The sequence below is a fragment of the Taudactylus pleione genome, unplaced genomic scaffold, assembly GCF_031769625.1.
Source record: "Taudactylus pleione unplaced genomic scaffold, aTauple2 ptg000408l, whole genome shotgun sequence".
NCBI classification, from domain to species: Eukaryota; Metazoa; Chordata; class Amphibia; order Anura; family Myobatrachidae; genus Taudactylus; species Taudactylus pleione.
Genome location: NW_028284810.1, coordinates 8,985,306 through 9,004,742, shown reverse-complemented (window position 1 = coordinate 9,004,742; position 19,437 = coordinate 8,985,306). Strand labels below are relative to the sequence as shown.

The 19,437-nt window shown below is 41.2% G+C and overlaps 1 protein-coding gene across 10 annotated transcripts in view; it reads left to right on the top strand.

The window, feature by feature from the left end:
- The window catches only part of IRF2 (interferon regulatory factor 2), a 106,809-nt gene that overhangs the window by 69,298 nt on the left and 18,074 nt on the right, over positions 1-19,437 (top strand). For all 10 annotated transcript variants that reach the window (XM_088446980.1, XM_088446979.1, XM_088446981.1 and 7 more), the window contains 3 exons: positions 3,534-3,633; positions 4,146-4,322; positions 16,036-16,082. In XM_088446980.1, coding sequence (XP_088303106.1) covers positions 3,534-3,633; positions 4,146-4,322; positions 16,036-16,082 — 324 coding nt within the window. The remainder of the gene's footprint in view (positions 1-3,533; positions 3,634-4,145; positions 4,323-16,035; positions 16,083-19,437) is intronic.

The window sequence follows — 19,437 nt, the reverse complement described above, 5'->3', positions numbered from 1 at the left end:
ATTAAACACTTATTTGTGCTCCTGACAATGGAATGCAAAGTAAAATGCAGCTTATTTAACAATCTCCCTTTATAAAAGTAGCAATTTAGCATTTAGCTTTAAATATGCACGTTGACGCAATCACACATTTGTCACATGTTTTTGTAGCACCAGCATTAGTGTGAGTGGGTAAAAAGTCTAGCGCTCACGTTTTTATATTTAGAAGACAAGAGGGCTCAGGACTTTAAAGTAAGGGCTTACAGTCCCTATTTTTTCTTGTTGACGTGGCTATATGGCAATTACGGTTTATGTAGTTTACCTTAAAAGGAAATGTTCTATTTTTATGCAGGATATATTTTCATATTTCTAGAAATATATTTAGCAAAACATTTGATTGTATTATGTACAGATAATGTAAATTTATCTTCAAATTTACAATTAATATGTTTTAGAAATGCTGTTTGCTATTAAATTATTCTGTCCATAAAATTGCCCAGTGCCATCTAGTGACCAGAATATCATGAAGGCTGGTTGCAAACTTGCTTGCCTTTACTATGCAATCATTATAGAAAAAGACATGTCTGGGATAAAAACCATGGTACTGTACTAACTACAAATGTCATATGCACAGAAAGCTGAATAGATGCTCCCAGCTTTTGGTGCTGACCGTGTGATCCAACTGGTCACTAATGTGAGGTCCACCCACAGCACAAGTCTTCGTAGCCGGAGTACGAGCTATAGCTTGTATGCAGGACTCAGGCGTTATGTATATACACTATAAAAAGTGATTTATGTCTGTACTTTTGCAGTGAAGGTAATGATCGTATTTGACGTGATCTCAGCAGAATTTAAACAGCAGCATTGTCCCAGGCAAGTGTTTCATACTCTTATCAGTTTCTGTTGGCTTGGCCTAGAGAGGCCGGATGTAAGGTTTTAGGTTCTTATTGCTTGATAAACAAAGTCTACCAGAACACAGAGCTTCAGATGTGTATCAAGTTGCTAGTAACTAGTTTGCTTGATGAAAATAACTGAATAATAAAATGAAGTAAGAGAGAAACATTTATAGGGCTATTCACTAAGAGTACAAATATTTAAAAACCTTTAGCAACCAGGCATTAGCAATAGGAGGAGTTATTTATTGGCATAGTGCAGACTTATTACCAGTTATTTATATAGCACACACACACATTCTGCAGCACTTTACAGAGAATATTTGGCCATTCACATTCACATCAGTCCCTGACCCAGTGGAGCTTACTATCTATATTCCCTACCACATGCTCACATACACTTACACACTAGGGTTACATTTTTTTTTTTAGTGTGAGGAACCAGTTAACCTACCAGTATATATATTTTTGGAGTGTGGGAGTAAACCGGAGCACCGTAGGAAACCCATGCATGCACGGGGAGAACGTACGAACTCCACACAGTTAGGGCTGTGGTGGGAATCAAACCCAAAATGCTGTGAGGCAGTAATGCTAACCATTACACCATCCTTGCTGCCAGATATGAAGTAACCTTAGTTTCTTTATGTTTCTGTACATTGGTTCCTTTTCACTTTGTAGCACCTTAGTAGTTAGCAGAAAGTTCAGACATTGCAATGTCACTGATAATCGACGCTTGTTTGGTGCGTGTTTCTTTGGTTTGTGTTCTCTTGTTCTGCTTTTTGTCGATGTTCATGTCCGGTTTATACACAAACCTGATATCCTTTAACTGGAATGATCTGGCCATCTGCTAGATGTTTCGTAGAGAAGGCCATGATTCATGCATCTGTTTGTTTCATAGCATTTTCATATAACAATTCTGATTTTCTAATACTGCAGGTTTTTGTTTCATTAATGAAAATAATTGCACAGAAAGTACCGTTCAGAATTCCCCTCCTGAATGTGCAGTACAGCTTCCTCCATCGGAGCACATTGTAGTACAGTGCGTGGTTACATTATTACACATCATGACCTATCAGTCTAGTTTGTCAGTTTCTATACATCCTTGCTAGAGCTAAACTGTCAAATTGTAGTGTCCATATTGGGCTCATTAATGAATATCCCAATAAAAATGTCATATGTGAATCTATTTCTTGGTATTTAAATGTAGCATATGTCAGATGATTCTACAGAATTTACCATGATCATATTTTACTTCCTGCCCTGTATATAACACATGGGTGTCGTGTTTTTTCACACGCTGTAGGTCTTTGTTCTATTAATTTGGGCTGCACCTGATGAATTGTATGCCTTACTTTTATATTATTCTTCATGACAGACCATAAATATGTAGCCTATACCTTCCATTAGTTTACTAGATCTTTACCCAATCCCACAGTATGTGGTGACATCTAGGGTCTGATGCAGAATTGCACACTGCTCTGATACTGTAGCGTCGTTTGCTGTAGATGTGTCTGCGATTTCATGCTGCTGCTCGTAAAAGCCCTTCCCCTGGTGTATAAGTGTGTGTTTGTGCAAGGACTGAGACACCCACTTTGTGATTCTTTAGACACAGCAGTACCCCTTGGTGCGTCTTTACATCCGACTATCCGATGTACCATTGAAACTTGTACCTGCCGCATGCTAGGTGCATATTATCTCTGGGTATGGCCTCTTATGGAAGCGATTTAAGCGTCTGAGTTTGCAACCAGTTATGCAAAACTACCATAACAAACACGCCCATAAAACAGACATCTCGGTGCATCTCAATAGCCACCGCCCAGGAGTCCAAATACATTTCAGATCGTCCATCTCAATCACGAGTCTGTGCGTACACACTCATGCGAAGTCGAAAAACAACAACCATTTGCGTGGATATCAGCATTGCATGCAACTCGAAATCTGGCCTCTTGTGTTACTGGGAAAGTACTGTGCATGCATGGACTGATAACCGCCACGCAGTTATGTTACACATGGTGTTTTACTTCTCACACCGCTGCTGTAGTGCGATGACATACGTCAGTCGGCATGTTTTGAACGAGAGCAGTTTGCTAAATGTCACACATCGGATTTACTGAAAACTAATACCGCATCCTATGTAATGCGATTTACAAGCCCTAAACCGCTGCATGGTAAAATTAGATGTAATGTCCCTTTTCATTGCTTAGAGTTAAGGTGCGTATCCACTACACGTGAAAAGTGAGCGATTGAATGATTACGACATCATAATCATTCATTAAGCGTTCATTAAGCGTGCAGTAAAATGCCGGCAACGACAAGCGATGCGCTTTCCCGCTGGTTGTTGTCTGCATTTGTCATCGCCTGAACACGCAGGCCAACCTGTCTATATCGACAGGTAGTGCATGTACGGGGATGAGGGAGGGTGCCTGCACTGAACGACGTATTGTTCAGTGTGGGTATATTATCCACTGCACAGGATACAATTACAATGTACAGTTGTTCGATACGCACCTTTTTAGATGGTAAACGGCTCAAGATGTCCCAACAGCACATTGTAGCAATTTGAAGCATCTGTCCAACTGGTGAGGGAAGATTGTGATGTCAGATGTACTTCTATTAAAATTAAATGGAACAAGTGTATTTAATAGTTGTCTTTCTCACATTCAGGAAAAGAAGATATTCCAAATTCCATGGATGCATGCAGCCCGCCATGGGTGGGATGTTGAGAAGGATGCCCCTTTATTCAGAAATTGGGCAATTCATACAGGTAATAAACAAGATAGTTTCAGCTAAAGTAAACCTGTGTAAATAAGCACCAGGCCTAAATTGCAGGCTCCTGAGTTATCAGGAATGGGTAGTGAAAACAAGGTGGTGATGGTATGATACATTTTGTACTGAGCACACAAAATTTCATGCTACAAAGAATCTTTTGCAAGTTGAAGTTATAGATTGGAGAGAAGTGTGCGCTGCCATCATAATATTTAAACTGTTGTATTCTGGGAATGTTCATGATCCAATAATGTGTCACTCACCGTACACATTACTCTTTCTACAGCTGTTTGTATTTTACCTGGTGGCTCCATCAGTCCAGTACATGAGGTGCTCATGTATACAATTTTAAAGCTGTGATCATAAAGGGAGGGGAATCAAGGGATGGACCTATGCTATCTAGAGTGATGCTATCTTATGGGTTGGAGTTTTTTAGTTTGTTAAGCAGAAGGCTAGACATCTAGTTGTCTAATGATTATTTTTGATTATTATCCTGTTGTTACCTTTAAGGGAAATATCAACCTGAGGTAGATAAACCAGACCCAAAGACATGGAAGGCAAACTTCCGCTGTGCAATGAACTCATTGCCGGACATAGAGGAAGTAAAAGACAAGAGTATGAAGAAAGGAAATAATGCCTTCAGAGTGTACAGGATGATTCCAGTAGCGGAGAGGCCATCAAAAAGAGGTATGTCTTTATTTACATTATCCATGGTATCTCGGGCCAGTTCTTTCTGTCTGTCTCTTATTGGATTATAGAAATGAGTGGATAAAATAAACAGTGCATCTTAACACTGCTGCTAAATGAAGTTACTTAATGCCACTGTATACACCATCAATGCAAACCTCAACAATAGAAATGTGTAAATTACATTCAGCGTTACTGTACAGCCACCAGGCAGCCTGTGGAACTGTAAAACGGGCAAGACGGAACCGTTTATAAGTACCAATCGCCATGTTGATAATATTTTTTTTCAATTACAGGTCAGTTTTATTAATCCAAAAAAATACAAACTGCAGATTACCCTTACATAACGGAAACAGAATGTCATAAATGGTCAAACCCCAAAGTGGGTGTAAATGAGGTTCATGACAGAATGGTATGCACTGAAACCCTGGGAACTCCTGAAATATTCAAGGGGATGGTTGTTGGCCCCAATGCGTTGGTCTTTCTTGGTGACCTTTCCACTGAAGTCACACAAGCACCACCAACTTGTTTTGCCCTCCCTGTGGGACTTTTTTAAGGCATGGTGATGTGTGTCAAGATGGTGCTTAAATACCCAACACAGGGTTCACTTCCTGTTGAAAAGGAAGGGGTCCGCTTGCACGTAAAAAACTATTTCTGGCTGAATGGGTATGTGGGAGAGTTATTTTTTAAATAATATAGTCCCTTTCAGATATACTTGAGTTCCTTAACAGGTTAAACATGGTAAAATGTATTTATTTATGGTCATCATGTTGACATTCATCATGTAGGCAGTGATGTAATGTTGACATGTTAGAATTTGGACATAGCGACCCTGGTGGCCTAGCTGTGACTTACCTGCTCCAGATGGCTGCAGCTGCACCTTCCGGGTCCCGTTGGTCATGTGACTGTGACTTCCGGGTCAGACTTTCTCTAGTGCCTATCCCTAATCTCAACCACCCCCTTCACCCGCTACATAACCTAACCCTCCTGTCTGTAACCTAACCCTGATGTCGACATTCTGACAATGTAGACATTTCACCTGTTGACATGTTGTCTGTCGATATTTAAACAATGTTGACATAGCTGTCAACATGACATTGTTGAACCTTGGACTACATCCCGAAATGGCATCCTCCTGTAGTCCACTAACAAGGAATGATATCACACCCCCTGTGATAGATCTATGTACATGCGCCATCTAAATTAATGGGTAGGACTGTCCACAAAATTTGAATATAGGCTTCGCAATAGTATGGAGATTTTGTTTCTCCCAGCATTGCTGTGTTTATGAATGGCAAGAATAAAAGTCACACTATCTCACGGATATAATGCAATGTAATATGTAACTTACTGTTCACAACTAACTATTCTTTAGAAATGGAGCCCATTATCTAGGAACCAAAGTTGGTCTCCATTTCCAAGAACAGAGCTTGAAATGTTAACGGGAATATGACAGATCACGAAGCTCAGGTCCATGCAGGAAACGGCCAGTCCCTCCTTCCTTGCTTTACAGCTCTGGTTGGTGAACGCGAACCTTCTCCTCCATTATGCTTTATGCAGTGGGGACATTTCTAAAAATGTTGCACATGAAGATGGTGTAGCAACCATATTCCTTAACTTTTCCAGTGCAGCTTATCCAATTACACAAACCATCTGAAGAACACCACCACCTTCCCCATTATATTCCTTAAGCCACATCCCTCTAGAGATGGATCGACATGCCAGGAGTATTTTATGAAGAAACAAGGAAAAACAAAATAAGCTGTTTTAATAGAATTTTTTTAGCTTTAAATGTTACATTTCTGTGTAAAGCTGCAATACAGATGTGTCCTCATACATCTAGCCTCCTTGCGCGTTGAACAGTCCTTCTAATCGCGCCATGCCGTGGCGTGACTCTGTATCGCCGAGCGTCTCTGTGTGACCTTTTACCTTCAAATGCGTATTAATCACACAGTGATAGTTAGCACAAGCAGCCTCTGCTGATTAAAATGATATGCAGCATGTCTATGTTCTGTGTACATCTGCGGGTGTATCTGCATGTGAAATGCTACGTTACAGTGTTACAGCAACTGACACTGTAATGAATCATTTCACATGCAGATACACCGCAGACGCACACAGAACAATAGGCATGCTGCATAGCGTTTTAATCAGCAGAAGCTATCTCACTGTGTGAATAAGACGCATTTGAAGGTAAAAAGTTGCATGAAAGACACTTAGCGCTACCGAGGCGCACAGCGCTCCCGCTTTGTGTGGTGCGACTTGTAGCGCATGAAGGATAGATGTATGTGGATGCATCTGTACATCAAGTTCTTGGGGCCCTCTTCATTTTAGTGTGCATTAGTATGTATTACAAATTCTGCCTTATATCTTTCTAGTTTTCAACAGAATTTTTCCGATTTGCATGTCTTTTAATGCATCGAGCTTAGGGGAAAATGGGAGGGACTTCAGTGTAAAGTGGCTGTAATTGAGAAGGAGTATGTTGGGATTTTTTGCATGGCTTATGCAGATCAGTGGGACTGGTTTTAATATATTCTGATTTTGCCAGACAAATATTGGGAGATTAGTAGAAATTTGTATACAATGTTTCAAATTTGATTAGCGCTATGTAAAACTTGACATGAAAATTTGCTATGGCACACAAGTGATCTGTTTGCCTAAACCAGGGGTGGGGAACCTTTTTTCTGCCGAGAGCCATTTTGATATATAGATAGATATATCTATCTATCTATCTATCTATCTATTTGCGGGCCTGGTGCAGGCCACGCCCCCTGCATTGAATGTCACACAAGGGCGGGGTCACAATCGCCGGTGATTACAGCAATGCCCGGAGCATCCTTAGGATGCTCTGGGAGCTGTAAGGGCAGCGGTGTGACCGTCTGAAGCGTCGTAAGGACGCTCCTGGTGGCACTGCTGCATAGATTTTGGCTGCAGGGTGCTATTTCTAGCAGAAAAAAGCTCAGAGGGCCAGACCAAATGATTCCAGGGGCCTTATACGGCGTAAACTGTGAAAAATGGTGCAAGCTTTCTGATCCATTTTCTGAAAATCGGTTAAAAGCTTATGTTCCATCTGAGGATGTATTATCCCTAGGTTTAGGGCCCTTTGTGCTCCATTCATTTATGAGCGAGCTGAGCAATTTGAAAACTGGGAAGGGACTCCACCTAATAGAAATGTTCTGTATTGCTTGCCACAGCAGAAGTCTCTGTGGTGGATAGATAAATATCCAAAAGAGAACAGCGCTAAAGGGGTATCTAGTAATCCCCTTAGTGGTGATTGTGAAACTAGACCATTGTAAACATCACTGCAATGTAAGTGAATAAATCACAAAAAATCCAAATGTTCCATTCACAATTTATAAGACCAATCAATATAAAATAAATTTATGAATGTTAAAAAATTATTTAAGCATAATACCACATATTATAAATCCAATAAACCTAGAACAATATGAGAAAAATGTTCCTCAGAAGCTATGAACCCAGTGCTCAATCAGGCTGAGAAGTGGTAATGAAATATCACTTAAAAGAAACAATGGGCCTGATTCAGAGCCGCTCGTAAGCAGCCGCTCGTTCGCTCCGAGCGATGTTCGCACATCTGCGCATGCGTATGGGTCATAATGCGCATGCACCAACCAGTCAGTGCGGTCGGAAATCGAGCGCTCGCAAAATAGCGAGTGCCTGCTAATTTGAGTGACAGGATGAGGTGTTTGTGGGTGGTAACAGGGGAAGGTGCTTGAAAACGGGGAGTGGTGAGCCGAACGCAGGCGTGCCAAACGGTAAAAACGGGCGTTTTAAGGTTGTGCATAATTAACAAAGCGGCGTCATCGGCCACGTCACTTGGTTGTCTCTTAGCCTGAACTGTTCGCATGATTGCGGTAGGAAAATCCAACCACAAGCACTGCAAGCAGTTCAGACGCCTTTCGATGTACTCGATTAATCTAATAAATAGCGGAGATGACGTTGGATGCGAGCGGCCAGGGGGCGTCTTTACAAAATAGCCAGTGCATGTTTAGTTAGCTCGCTCACACATCGAGGCGTCAACAGACCGCAAAGAGCGAGCTCTCAATTTAAATAGCCGTCCCCTTTTTCCTGAACGAGCGAGCGCAAATAGCGTCCGGCTCTGAATCAGGCCCAATGTTTCTAGTTGCAGCCGCAATGCTGTTCCAACTCATGATTTGTGTCAACTTGAGTCCACATTAATAAGGGATAATAAGTAGATCTTCCAGTTCTGTTAGGAAAAGAAAAGAAATAGATACAGTATGTGAGGTGGATATGACACTTGTTATCCACTATGTAAGCTTCAGACTGTATAGCGGGGGATAGAGTGATTAAAACATATAGTGTATATTTGCACCCGCGTCCGACTTAACAGAAATTGATATTAAAGTTAATGAGCCAAATGTAATAGGGTGAGAGTTTAGAAATAGTGTTAGTTTAGCAGTAACCTCTCACATTGGTGAAGTTTTATCTTCAAAATGGGAAAAAACCAGAATGACATTTTAAATTGTGAGAGTTTCTTGAGTCTGAAACACATGCGAGTTTGCTCTATTGCTTTGTTCTTAGACTCTATTACATTGGCCGAGTTTAAAAAGTGTGAGAAAACTCTCACATTTTCTAAACTCTCATCCTATTACATTTGGCCCAATGTCCCTACTCCAATATATTGTATAGGAGGAGAAGGTTCCTTTCTTGATAAAACAGGTTTCCCGATAAACTCACTGCCAGTGGGTGCTTAAGATAATGTCATGTGGGCATTCACCGCTGTAATTGTGGGATTTAGGCCGCTACAAAGAGCTGTGTTTCCCCCCCCCCCCCCCCCCCCCCCTGCTATGGATGGAGGATACTGCCTTCAGCTGTGAATGGGGCCGATCGCGCTGTGCTTATCCCACAATAATTTAAACACTTCCAGTGGGTGCCTGCCGAGTCTCGTGTGAGAGGCACTGATAGCTGGGCTGGGGGAAGTGTCTGTGCTGCTGCAACAAATCTCCAAAAGTTCAACTGATATTGTTCCCTCTGTGGTGGATAGAATATTATCAGCACCCAGAGCCTTTGGAATAGTATGTGTCTTTCCATCCTATCTACAAAGGAAACTGCAATGATGCTGAGGGCTAAATAAGTATTACCTATTGCACCCTCCTGATTACATATTATCTGTTACCTTTTAGAGTTGTGGTGCTCTGTCAAGGAGTTGTCAATGGTGACTGCTCTGGTACGTCTCCAGAGAGTGTATGTCACAAACACAACACATAGGGCCGGATTCAATTAGCCCCGAAGTTTCAATTGGTCTTAAAGCAGTGCCTAAGGCTATTCAATTGTAGCCCGCGATAAGCCTGCAAGCTGCACTAAACCCGGATTTCTGTTCACCCCGTCCTGAGACTCGAACAGAAATCTGCATTAAGTAGGACTTTCTGCCCTTATCGCAGTACTTATACCGGAATCCATTGATTAATGCCTGAGGAAAAGGGCTTTTAATTGAATAGCTCCGTGCCTGTAAGTCTGAGGCTACAACCCTTTTCCTCTGCACGGCATGGTATCAGGCCAATTCCCAAATCAGTATGAGTCCATAAAGGAGCTGGATACTCTCTTAGTAAAGGCTTTTATTATGAGAATCACAGCAGACAGTTTAGGAGGGGTAACAAATGGGATGATCACAGAGAATCTACTAAACTGTAAAGCTAATAAATTTATCAATTAAGCTATTTGACACTGTAAGCAAATACTAAATATCTTAAATACAGGTTGACTCTCCCATATCCAAATATTCAGAAATACAGAATTATTTTCGCCCCGATTGAGATAGTGACACCTTTTGCTTTATGATGTTTCAATGTACACAAACTTTGTTTATTGCACAAAATTATTAAAAATATTGTGTAAAATTACCTGCAGGCTGTGTGTATAAGGTATATGTAATACATAAATGCATTCTGTGTTTAGACTTGGGTCCTATCCGCAAGATATCTCATTATAGTATGCAAATATTCCAAAATACGGAAAAATCTGATATACTAAATACCCCTGGTCCCAAGCATATTGGATATAAGAGACTCAAACTTTAATAGCATAAATAAATTCAGTCTTATTACCATAAGATTTACACCCAATGACTGCGTGTTTCCTGTGAGACTACTACTGCTGCTACAGAGCTTGTTCCCTGCCTGTTTCCTTTGTTTTATATGGATTCCTGTTACGGCTTGTTTACTGCATTTGCTATGAACTCAGCCTGCCTTTGACCACTTGCTTATGGTTTGGATTTCCTTAGAACCCATCACTTTTCTTCAGCTAGTTCAGTCTCCATACTGTTATTGTGGTTCCCTATATTCTACAAACCATCAGATACTCCCTGTCAAAGTTTTTCTTTTTTATATACCAGTATCTTCAACTACCCATGCACAAAACCAGCATTACAGCAACTGTTCTACTTGGGGTCATCTTGCATTGCATCTCAGACGGCATTATTATCTACTTGGTATCATCTCATCTCAGATCCTAAAGCACAACGTATATCGGGTTTATGTACGGGATCCCGACGGTCAGAATGCCGACGGTCAAAATACCAACAGCGGCATCCCAACAGTCAGAATCCCAACAGATTGCTGTACGTATTGTAACCCTTACCCTAACCCTCCCCCTAGTGCCTAACCTTAAGTCTCCCGCTGACCCTAATGCTAAGTCTCCCCCTGACCCTAATACTTACCTCCACAATCTGTCGGTATTGTGACCGTCGGCATCCTGACTGTCGGGATGCTGACTACATCCCCATATATCCTGCAGTTCTTCTTGCATTTCATCCATCGGACTAATTGTTATACTGCATATAAGCCTGCCATATTTCTTGGATTGCATCCCAGCAACTTATTACACACTAATTATTTGTCTGCTGTATTTATTGGATTGCATTCCAGGCCTAAGTATTAAGCAATCCTTGTATTCCCCTATGTTCCAGAGTTCATTGTACCATATTTAAAACTTTCAAAAGACTTATTACATTGGTGTTTATGTGGTTCAGCTCCTGTAGTTTAACTCTGCTCATTCACAATTGCTTCCAATCTCCAAACCTCCTGTTGTATTATTACCATGAGCTGTTATTGGACCATTTGCTACTATGAAATGTGGGTTTCTCTGGCATTAGGTCTCCATAACCAAAGCCACTTATCTGGAGCTAATACAATAAATATATACCATCATTCAGGCTCTGTATTTGTATTAGCTTTCAGCAATCCTAACATTAAGTTCTCCACAATTATTATAATTTCAGTTTAGACCTCTGTATTTGTTGCTCCTGACAGTAGAATCCATTTTATTCAACATGGTTATGAAAAAGGGTAATAATCCTCAATATTCAGTCTCCTTTTATTTTCACACAAAACCTTCTGGTTTCTCTGGGTATTAATTGCTCTGGTTAACAAGGTTTTGATGGTTTTCACCTGACCAGAACATGTGACATTATAAATATTTTTTGTCAATGAATCATTACTGGAACCACTTATCTGCTCCTGGTAACCTTAACCTATGTGTGATGGAGATGCTGGTGGCTGTTCTGATCTTGGTAAACTTGTTCCCATCAGGTGGTATCTGGACAGTCTTCTACCAGAAGTCTCTCTTGTCCACATTCTCGTCTGCTGTTTTGCCTTTACTTCCCAATCTGCAGTATTCTACTCTTCTTGTCACTTCACTTCCCCCGACAGAATTTCTGCTCTGACTAAAATGATAAGGATTATATTTATTTCTTTACTATAAATTGAACAAAATGTTTTGTCTGATCCCCAGCTTTTAGTTTATTTGTAATATGCAGCAATATGGGCAGCACAGACTGTGTAATGGTTAGCGTTACTGCCTCACAGCAATGAGGTCATGGGTTCAATTCCCACCATGGCCCTAACTGTGTGGAGTTTGTACATTCTCCCTGTGCTTGCGTGGGTTTCCTCTGGGTTCTCCGGTTTCATCCCACACTCCAAAAATATACTGGTAGGTTAATTGGTTCCCCACAAAAATTAACCCTAGTGTGTGCGCATGTGGTAGGGAATATAGATTGTAAGCTCCACTGGGGCAGGGACTGATGTGACTGGCCAAATACTCTCTCTGTAAAGCGCTGCGGAATATGTGTGCACTATATAAATAACTGGTAATAAATATGCTCACTTTCCTGACTGTCTGAATTTCCTATATCAACAGCCGGAATGATCTAAGAGAGAAAAAGACCTAAGTCTCTTTCTTTTTTATTGTCTCTGACAGTTAATGTATTCTCATTGGGTTTCTTCTACCTCCATTAATCTACTTTTACTCCTGTGAAAATGTATCTCCTCTGAATCTTATTTGGCCATTTAGCTCTCTACAAATATACTCTGCTTCTACCAATCTCCCGGTCTCTTTTTTTTTGGCACATACCTTGTCCCCATTATTTTAATAAATAGTCACCTTCCTATCACTACTAGATAAACAGGCATTCATTATGTAGCGTGCTTGGCAATGATGGCTTGACCTTCTTTTTTTTTTTTTTTTTATTACAATTAAATATTTAACTTTTTGCAGATATTGCAGTCCTCCTTCTCTTGATCTGCTGTCATCCTTCCCGACAAGTTATGTACAACCGATTTCTAACTTAATCACATTGTTAATATCAATATTGCACTTGGTGTTTTAAGATCTATTTTTAAATTATTAAAGTAATATTATATTCTTGTACATAAGGGATTCGTGGAAACAGTAGATGGCATCACTGTCTGAATGTGGTGCATGACAGTACTCACATTATGCTTTTTATGTAAAAATGACATTTAATATGCGGAGCAGCATTGTACTTCTGCGTATTGAAGCCCAGAGAATAAGCACATATCGCATTGCCCTTGAGCCCAAATATGGCATATTAATGTCTGGTTACTCTGTACACTGTGACACAATGTATTGCTTTGTTTCCAATGCAGGAAACTGGTGTAATACAATATACAGATGTACTGCCTGCTCTGTGAATCTTCTCCGCACTTATTTTAGGTTACACAGTTAATATGAATGTTTGAGGTATCTGTTATATCTCTGCATGTGCTAATTGTGCTGGATTTGCAGACCAGAAGGGTTTTTATTCTGGATTTGTCTCTGGTTCTATGTAAAAGTCCTGGGAGTTTTATAGAACTGAAAATAATTTGTGTGCTTTGTTTAGCAAACTTAAGAATACAGAGGGACTTACCCCGACTGAGTGACCTACCGTAGAATTGCATTTCAACTTTTAATAGTGTCCACCACATTAGCATAGTTCAGTACTAGTCTTCTCCAGTATGCAGTAGTGTAATGCTGGCTACATGTGGGGGTGATTTTGGTGGCCACTTTCCCCTTTTTAAAAATGTAGCAGAAATGTGTGTGTGTGTGTGTGTTACCATGCAGCTGCACAGAGATTGCTCAGCCCCAGCAGTAGGTGTGTGACCATCCGTCCAGCCATGTGTGTAGACAAATTAAATGGGTCAGAGAATGTGGTCATTTTCAAGAGCTGTACCTGATCCCTGGGCAGGCTATCAGCACTCCTAAACCAATTCTTCCCCATCTCTTTGGAACGACTGCAGACCTTACAATGAACCTACACCAGTGATTCCCAACCTCGGTCCTCAAGGCACACTAACAGTCCTGGTTTTAGTGATATCCATGCTTAAGCATTGATGGTTAAATCAAAATAACTGAGGAACTAATTAAGTCACCTGTGCTCAACTATGGCTATCCTTAAAACTTGGACTGTTAGTGTGCCTTGAGGACAGTGGTTGGGAACCCCTGCGCTACACACTATGGTCCTGATACAGAGGCGCTCGCTATTTGCGAGTACTAGTTCTGAATCAGGGCGGATTTTTTAATAAAAAAATCTGCCTCCAGGCCGCTCGCATAGCTGCATGTGACCACCCACAGCTTGTGCAGCCGGCCTGGTGATGGTCGCGATTATCGCGACCATCGGGCTTGCGACGAGAGCCTTGTGGTGTAGGGTCTCGTCCACCACAAGCCCCAGTGAACTTCCTGCTCTAATAGAGCAGGAAGTTCACTGCTGACATCACGTGTGATGTCAGTAGGGCCGCCCACAAATGGCAGGCGTTCCTTCGGGAACGCCTCCGTTTGGTCAGCCACCCCCCCGATCAACATCGTCAGCCGCCCCGTTTTGCTGCGAGCCCCGAGCGAGTGAAGTTCTCACTCACTCCAGGGCTCGCGCACGCATCGACCCGTTTGCGAGCGCTATGCACTCGTGAGCGGGTCTGAATCAGGCCCTATTTGTATGGTGCAGAGGGAACCAGAGCTGGGAGCTTCTTCAGAGTTGGTTGCCGCTGCAAAGAGCTATGGCAGCTATGCCTACCCCTCGGCTTTTGTGCCCTGGGCAGCATTATTAGACACATTGCCCTCAGTACAACCATGTTATCGTGACCACAACCAATTTGAATATAAGAATAAGAAACATTTCAGCTTCACTGAAATGCACAGTGTCAATGGGACTCATGCTGAGTTGGATGCTTTTGGGTCAAAATAATAAGCTTTAAAAGCTGCATGTAAAAATATTTGTGCCTGAGTGTGGGGTCATCTCAGGATGCATCCAGCTGTGCGCCAGTAGCACATGTACCAGGATTACATGCATGCCCCTTACCTCCCCTATTCTGCCTCTGCAAGTACAGTATAAGGAAGTGCAAGTGTTAGCTCTGCATCCAATTGTAGTCGTACATTTATCTTTTTGTATATTTTACTCTAAGCAAGCAGGCGTATGCCCAATTCAGCATGAGCCCCATTGTGAGCGTGAACAATGAAGGTCTGTATGCATTCTCCTTAATTGTGTCAGCAGTTTTGTTTTTGGGGGGACGACTTCTAATTGAGATAGATAGATAGATATATATATATATAATGTATATGTGTGTGTGATAGATAATGATAATAACATTATGTTGTTTAATCGATCATAGAAACGCACTTAGGACCTGATTCAGCAAGGACCGCTATTATGCTAATACGCACGCTACACAGTTGCTAATATCAGCGGTGAAATGCAAACTTTTTTGCGATCGCAGCCTAACATAATGACGCCCACTTCCCCTTACACACATCCGCGTACTTTGGCAACATAGCGAATGAATCAGTAACATCGGACCCATATGCACAGGTAAGGCAGGTCAGGCCTCACTCAGGAATTGCTAACTTCAGTGCCCGCTATGAGGCCTCAGGCTGCGTCTGGTAGCGCAGTAGCTAATTTATGCACGCCCCTGTAATGGCGTTGAGATGCACTGGCACGCCTGCGTTTGCCCGACCTCCGCCCCCGTCACCACCCACAAACGGCACTTCCTGTCAATCACTCTGCTCTGGGTCTGCGTAGCCTCTGCAGTCATTCCCATTGCAATTGCTAGTTTGCGCACTGCGATGCATGTGCAGTGCGAATTGATTGACCGATTGCGTGCGTATTAGCAACTGCGTTCCTTTCTGAATCAGGGCCCTAGTTCAGTATCAAGGCTAGCATAAGCTCCTTAAACAGGGTATGGCTCCACACTCTGTGCTACACTGAGCTCCAAATCTGGCAGGATGTATTGTGAAAGACTCTTATGGGAAGCACTGAGTCATATTATACAAACAGAATCAGGGATTGCTTACTGCAAAATAGGTTCCTGCCCAAATCCTATAAAATAAGTTTCTGGTGACTGGTGCGTAGAAAAAGTTATGTAATATTACACATTTCTCAATACCGTTTGTTTGATTTTCATTCTAGGCAAACGGACAAAAACGGAAAAGGAAGACAAATTGAAACAAGAGAAGGTGTGTATTTTCGGGCACTGCCCATGATGCAGAGGATATTATATGCACGGTGACATCACATCTCATGCATCTCCTAAGCAAATCATTTCCTATGTTAAGTATTTAGCTCTTCTAAAAGTCACAGCAGCATCCGATATTTAGTAAGTGTATCACTTTGAATACGTAAGGGTTTTTCACCTTAACATGATTTTACCTTGGTTTGTACATGTCCTCCCACCATATTTACTGAATACATTATTTTTTTTTCTGGATTACGTTAGTGTGCTTCTTAGCCTTGTATCTGTCAGACAGACGTTCATTATTTTACGCTCTGTGTTCTGGAAGAACTCTTTTTTTATATTAGATACAAGTACAGATGTGTTCTTACTAAGCTTTGCTAAAATTGCTCCAAAGACCCCTCTATCTCCCACCACAGTGATGGATATAGTGGTTGTTCATAATGTGCGAGTTCTCTCAAAAGATTCCTGTTTGTTTATATTAAATATGCAAGTATTAATGGAATAGCTAAAACTTGCAAAGTAGCAGAATATTAACATATAGTAGCACAGAGCATTAAGACTTCTCAACATTGCTATCTATCCATATGACCAGCAATGCAGCTAAACATGGAAAATCATATTGTAGATATAATGCAGTGATCTATGACCTACAGTACATGACAATGTATGACCAGATTATTTTACATTTTTAGCCGAATTATCTGTTTTATGGATACAGTTGACTGTCACACTGTTTGCTACTTTTCACTAATTTGCGGACACATTTTTGCTTATCTGTTTTAATTTATAGGCTGCTTTTATGCAAATCTTTGCAATTAAAAGTGCTATGTTAAGTATAGCGCAGTAGAGCGGCAGTGTGAAAATATACTCTTGAAACCTTAGCGCACGATGGCGTCCTAACAAATATAAAGCACTTTGAGTCCTATTGGGAGAAAACCATGGCCGGCCCTAACACTTAAAAACACTTAAAAGAACATGTGCTAAACGCACAAAAAGTCAGGTAGTCATGGATATCACTCCCTATTCAGGTGTCTCCCTGACAGTCAGGGAGAGTTGAGAGCTATGGTTATACCACACTTTGATGCTCCAGATTCTAGCATGTACTGTGTATGCGACCACCATAGTGCCACATATGCTTTCCCTATAATGTTGTATAGGCCCACAGTAGTGTCCTTAAGTCCCCAAATGGTGATTCATAAGTGTCCCTACAGAAACAGGCCCATGTGAGGAGCTGCTGTGGCCTTCCATGAACTTCTCGCTGTCCCATTTCCTCAATCCGCCACTGCCCTTAGGCTTTTACAGATGCCCCTAGGCATTTGCCTACACTGTCTATGCCTAGGGCCGGCTCTGGAGAAAAGTGATCTATAAATTACATTATTATAATTTATTACTGGACCACGCTATCTTGTGCAACTCTATTGAATGTGTCCCACTGAGAGTTAAGCTAACTAAGGACACATCTGCAGAGATTATTAAATCAGATGGGTGTAATGCCCGGAACCAGCTTCTTGCATTCGTACAAAAACACGAAAATATGTGTGAACCAGATCGGACACATTCGAGTTTATATTGATCCAAGTCACTATATTTTAGTTGGAAACCTTGAATGCAAATGGGTGAAAACAGTGATGTTCTCAACTTGAATAAAACAAATGTTTAAATGCTTTTTTTGTTCTGGTATTATACAAATAGTGTTTAAAAGTATCATCAGTAATTTTATCATAAGCTGCAAACTTGCATCTAGATAAGTGTATCCGGAGACTAGCGTTATTTGTTTCCTATAACAATGAAACCAGAGATAGCCAAACATGGCAGAACTGACCTGAACGCAAAGAGCAGTGCATTAGTATAAGATGCAGGAGACCTTAGACAAACCAATACAAATTTTAAGTAGTCTAAAAGACCATTTAATCCTATTACAGTATATACTTTGTCACACCCACTAGAAAATTAAAAGCACTGTACAAATACATTTAAATAGTGTTTAGTTATGGTCTATTTTCTATAGATAATAACTGTAGACTATTGTGAAAAATATAACTTTTTTTATTAGTATAATGGGAAAACTGACCATTTTACAGAGAAACAGGAAGTATCTGTAGCTGGACTACTTAGCTTGACAGTCTTGCTTAAAGCCTGGGGCCGTCCCAGGGAGAGAATACAGCAACAGACATTTAAATGTGAGGCACAATTCTGAGCATGGACTTTGTAGCGTCACAGGGAGGTATTTAATTGCGGGCGATGAGCAGGAAGTATCTACAAGCTGAACGGAAAGGTGGCACTTTGCTGCACTAACATTGCCTATTTTCATTTGCATTCTATAGAAGTGCGCAGTGAAATTGGCAATCTTACGGTACCGTTTTCTATCATGATGTGTGCGGCTGCACATCTTACAGAATTTAAATATTAAATGTAATGAAGCCAAGGGAAATGCTGGCATTTCATTTTTAATATGCGTTTGACCAGTGCAGGCCACGCCCCCTCCAAATGATGTCATATGGGGCGGGGCCACAATCGCCAATGGTTACAGCAATGCCTGGAGCATCCTGAGGATGCTCCATGGAGCTGTAAGGGCAGCTGTGTGACCGTCTGAAGCGTCCAGGCGGCACTGCTGCCCATTCTAGGCACCCTGCTAGCCAGATGAGGCTAGCAGAAAAAATCTCCGAGGGCCAGACCAAATGATTCCGAGGGTCTTATTCGGCCCCCTGGCCTGAGGTTTCCCATCCCTGTTGTAGGGGAAAAGAAGCTTTAAAACTCAGGTCAATTTTGAATTAAGATTAAGGGCCTGATTCAGTAAGTGTATATGGAAACAAGATAATAAATTCTGCGCTTCACAACAGTGATAATGCTGCTCAGTAAAGTTGTGGTCCACACCACACAAAAATAGATGAAATACAATACACCAAGCGCAAAAACTTTTAAGGTACCAAAGATTAAAATGTCCGTAATATTTGGATTTCCTGGAAGTCAGTCCATAGGTGTATTCTAGCTGAATTCAAGTAATTTCTCCTTTTGGGATTGGTTTTTCTTTACTTTTTCCTCAAAAAGAGAGAAAGGGACCATTCAGTAGATGTGAGTAGGTATAATACAAATGTGCTCTTCCTAATTACATCTAAGTTTTAGATATCCGTCTCCCCTTGATCTTAATTCTGGTCAGATGTATACCCTTGCACAGTGGTTCTGCGTCGACCAACAGTTCCTTGACCGCTCCGGCCCTTACCGGCTCGGCTGTTGTGGAGTTGCTGAGTATTATAAATACTCACATCTATTGTATTTTGTGTTTTACCTGATTCAGTAAGGATCACTATTGAGATTGCAATAACGATTACGTACGCAGTTCAACTATGACAGTATGC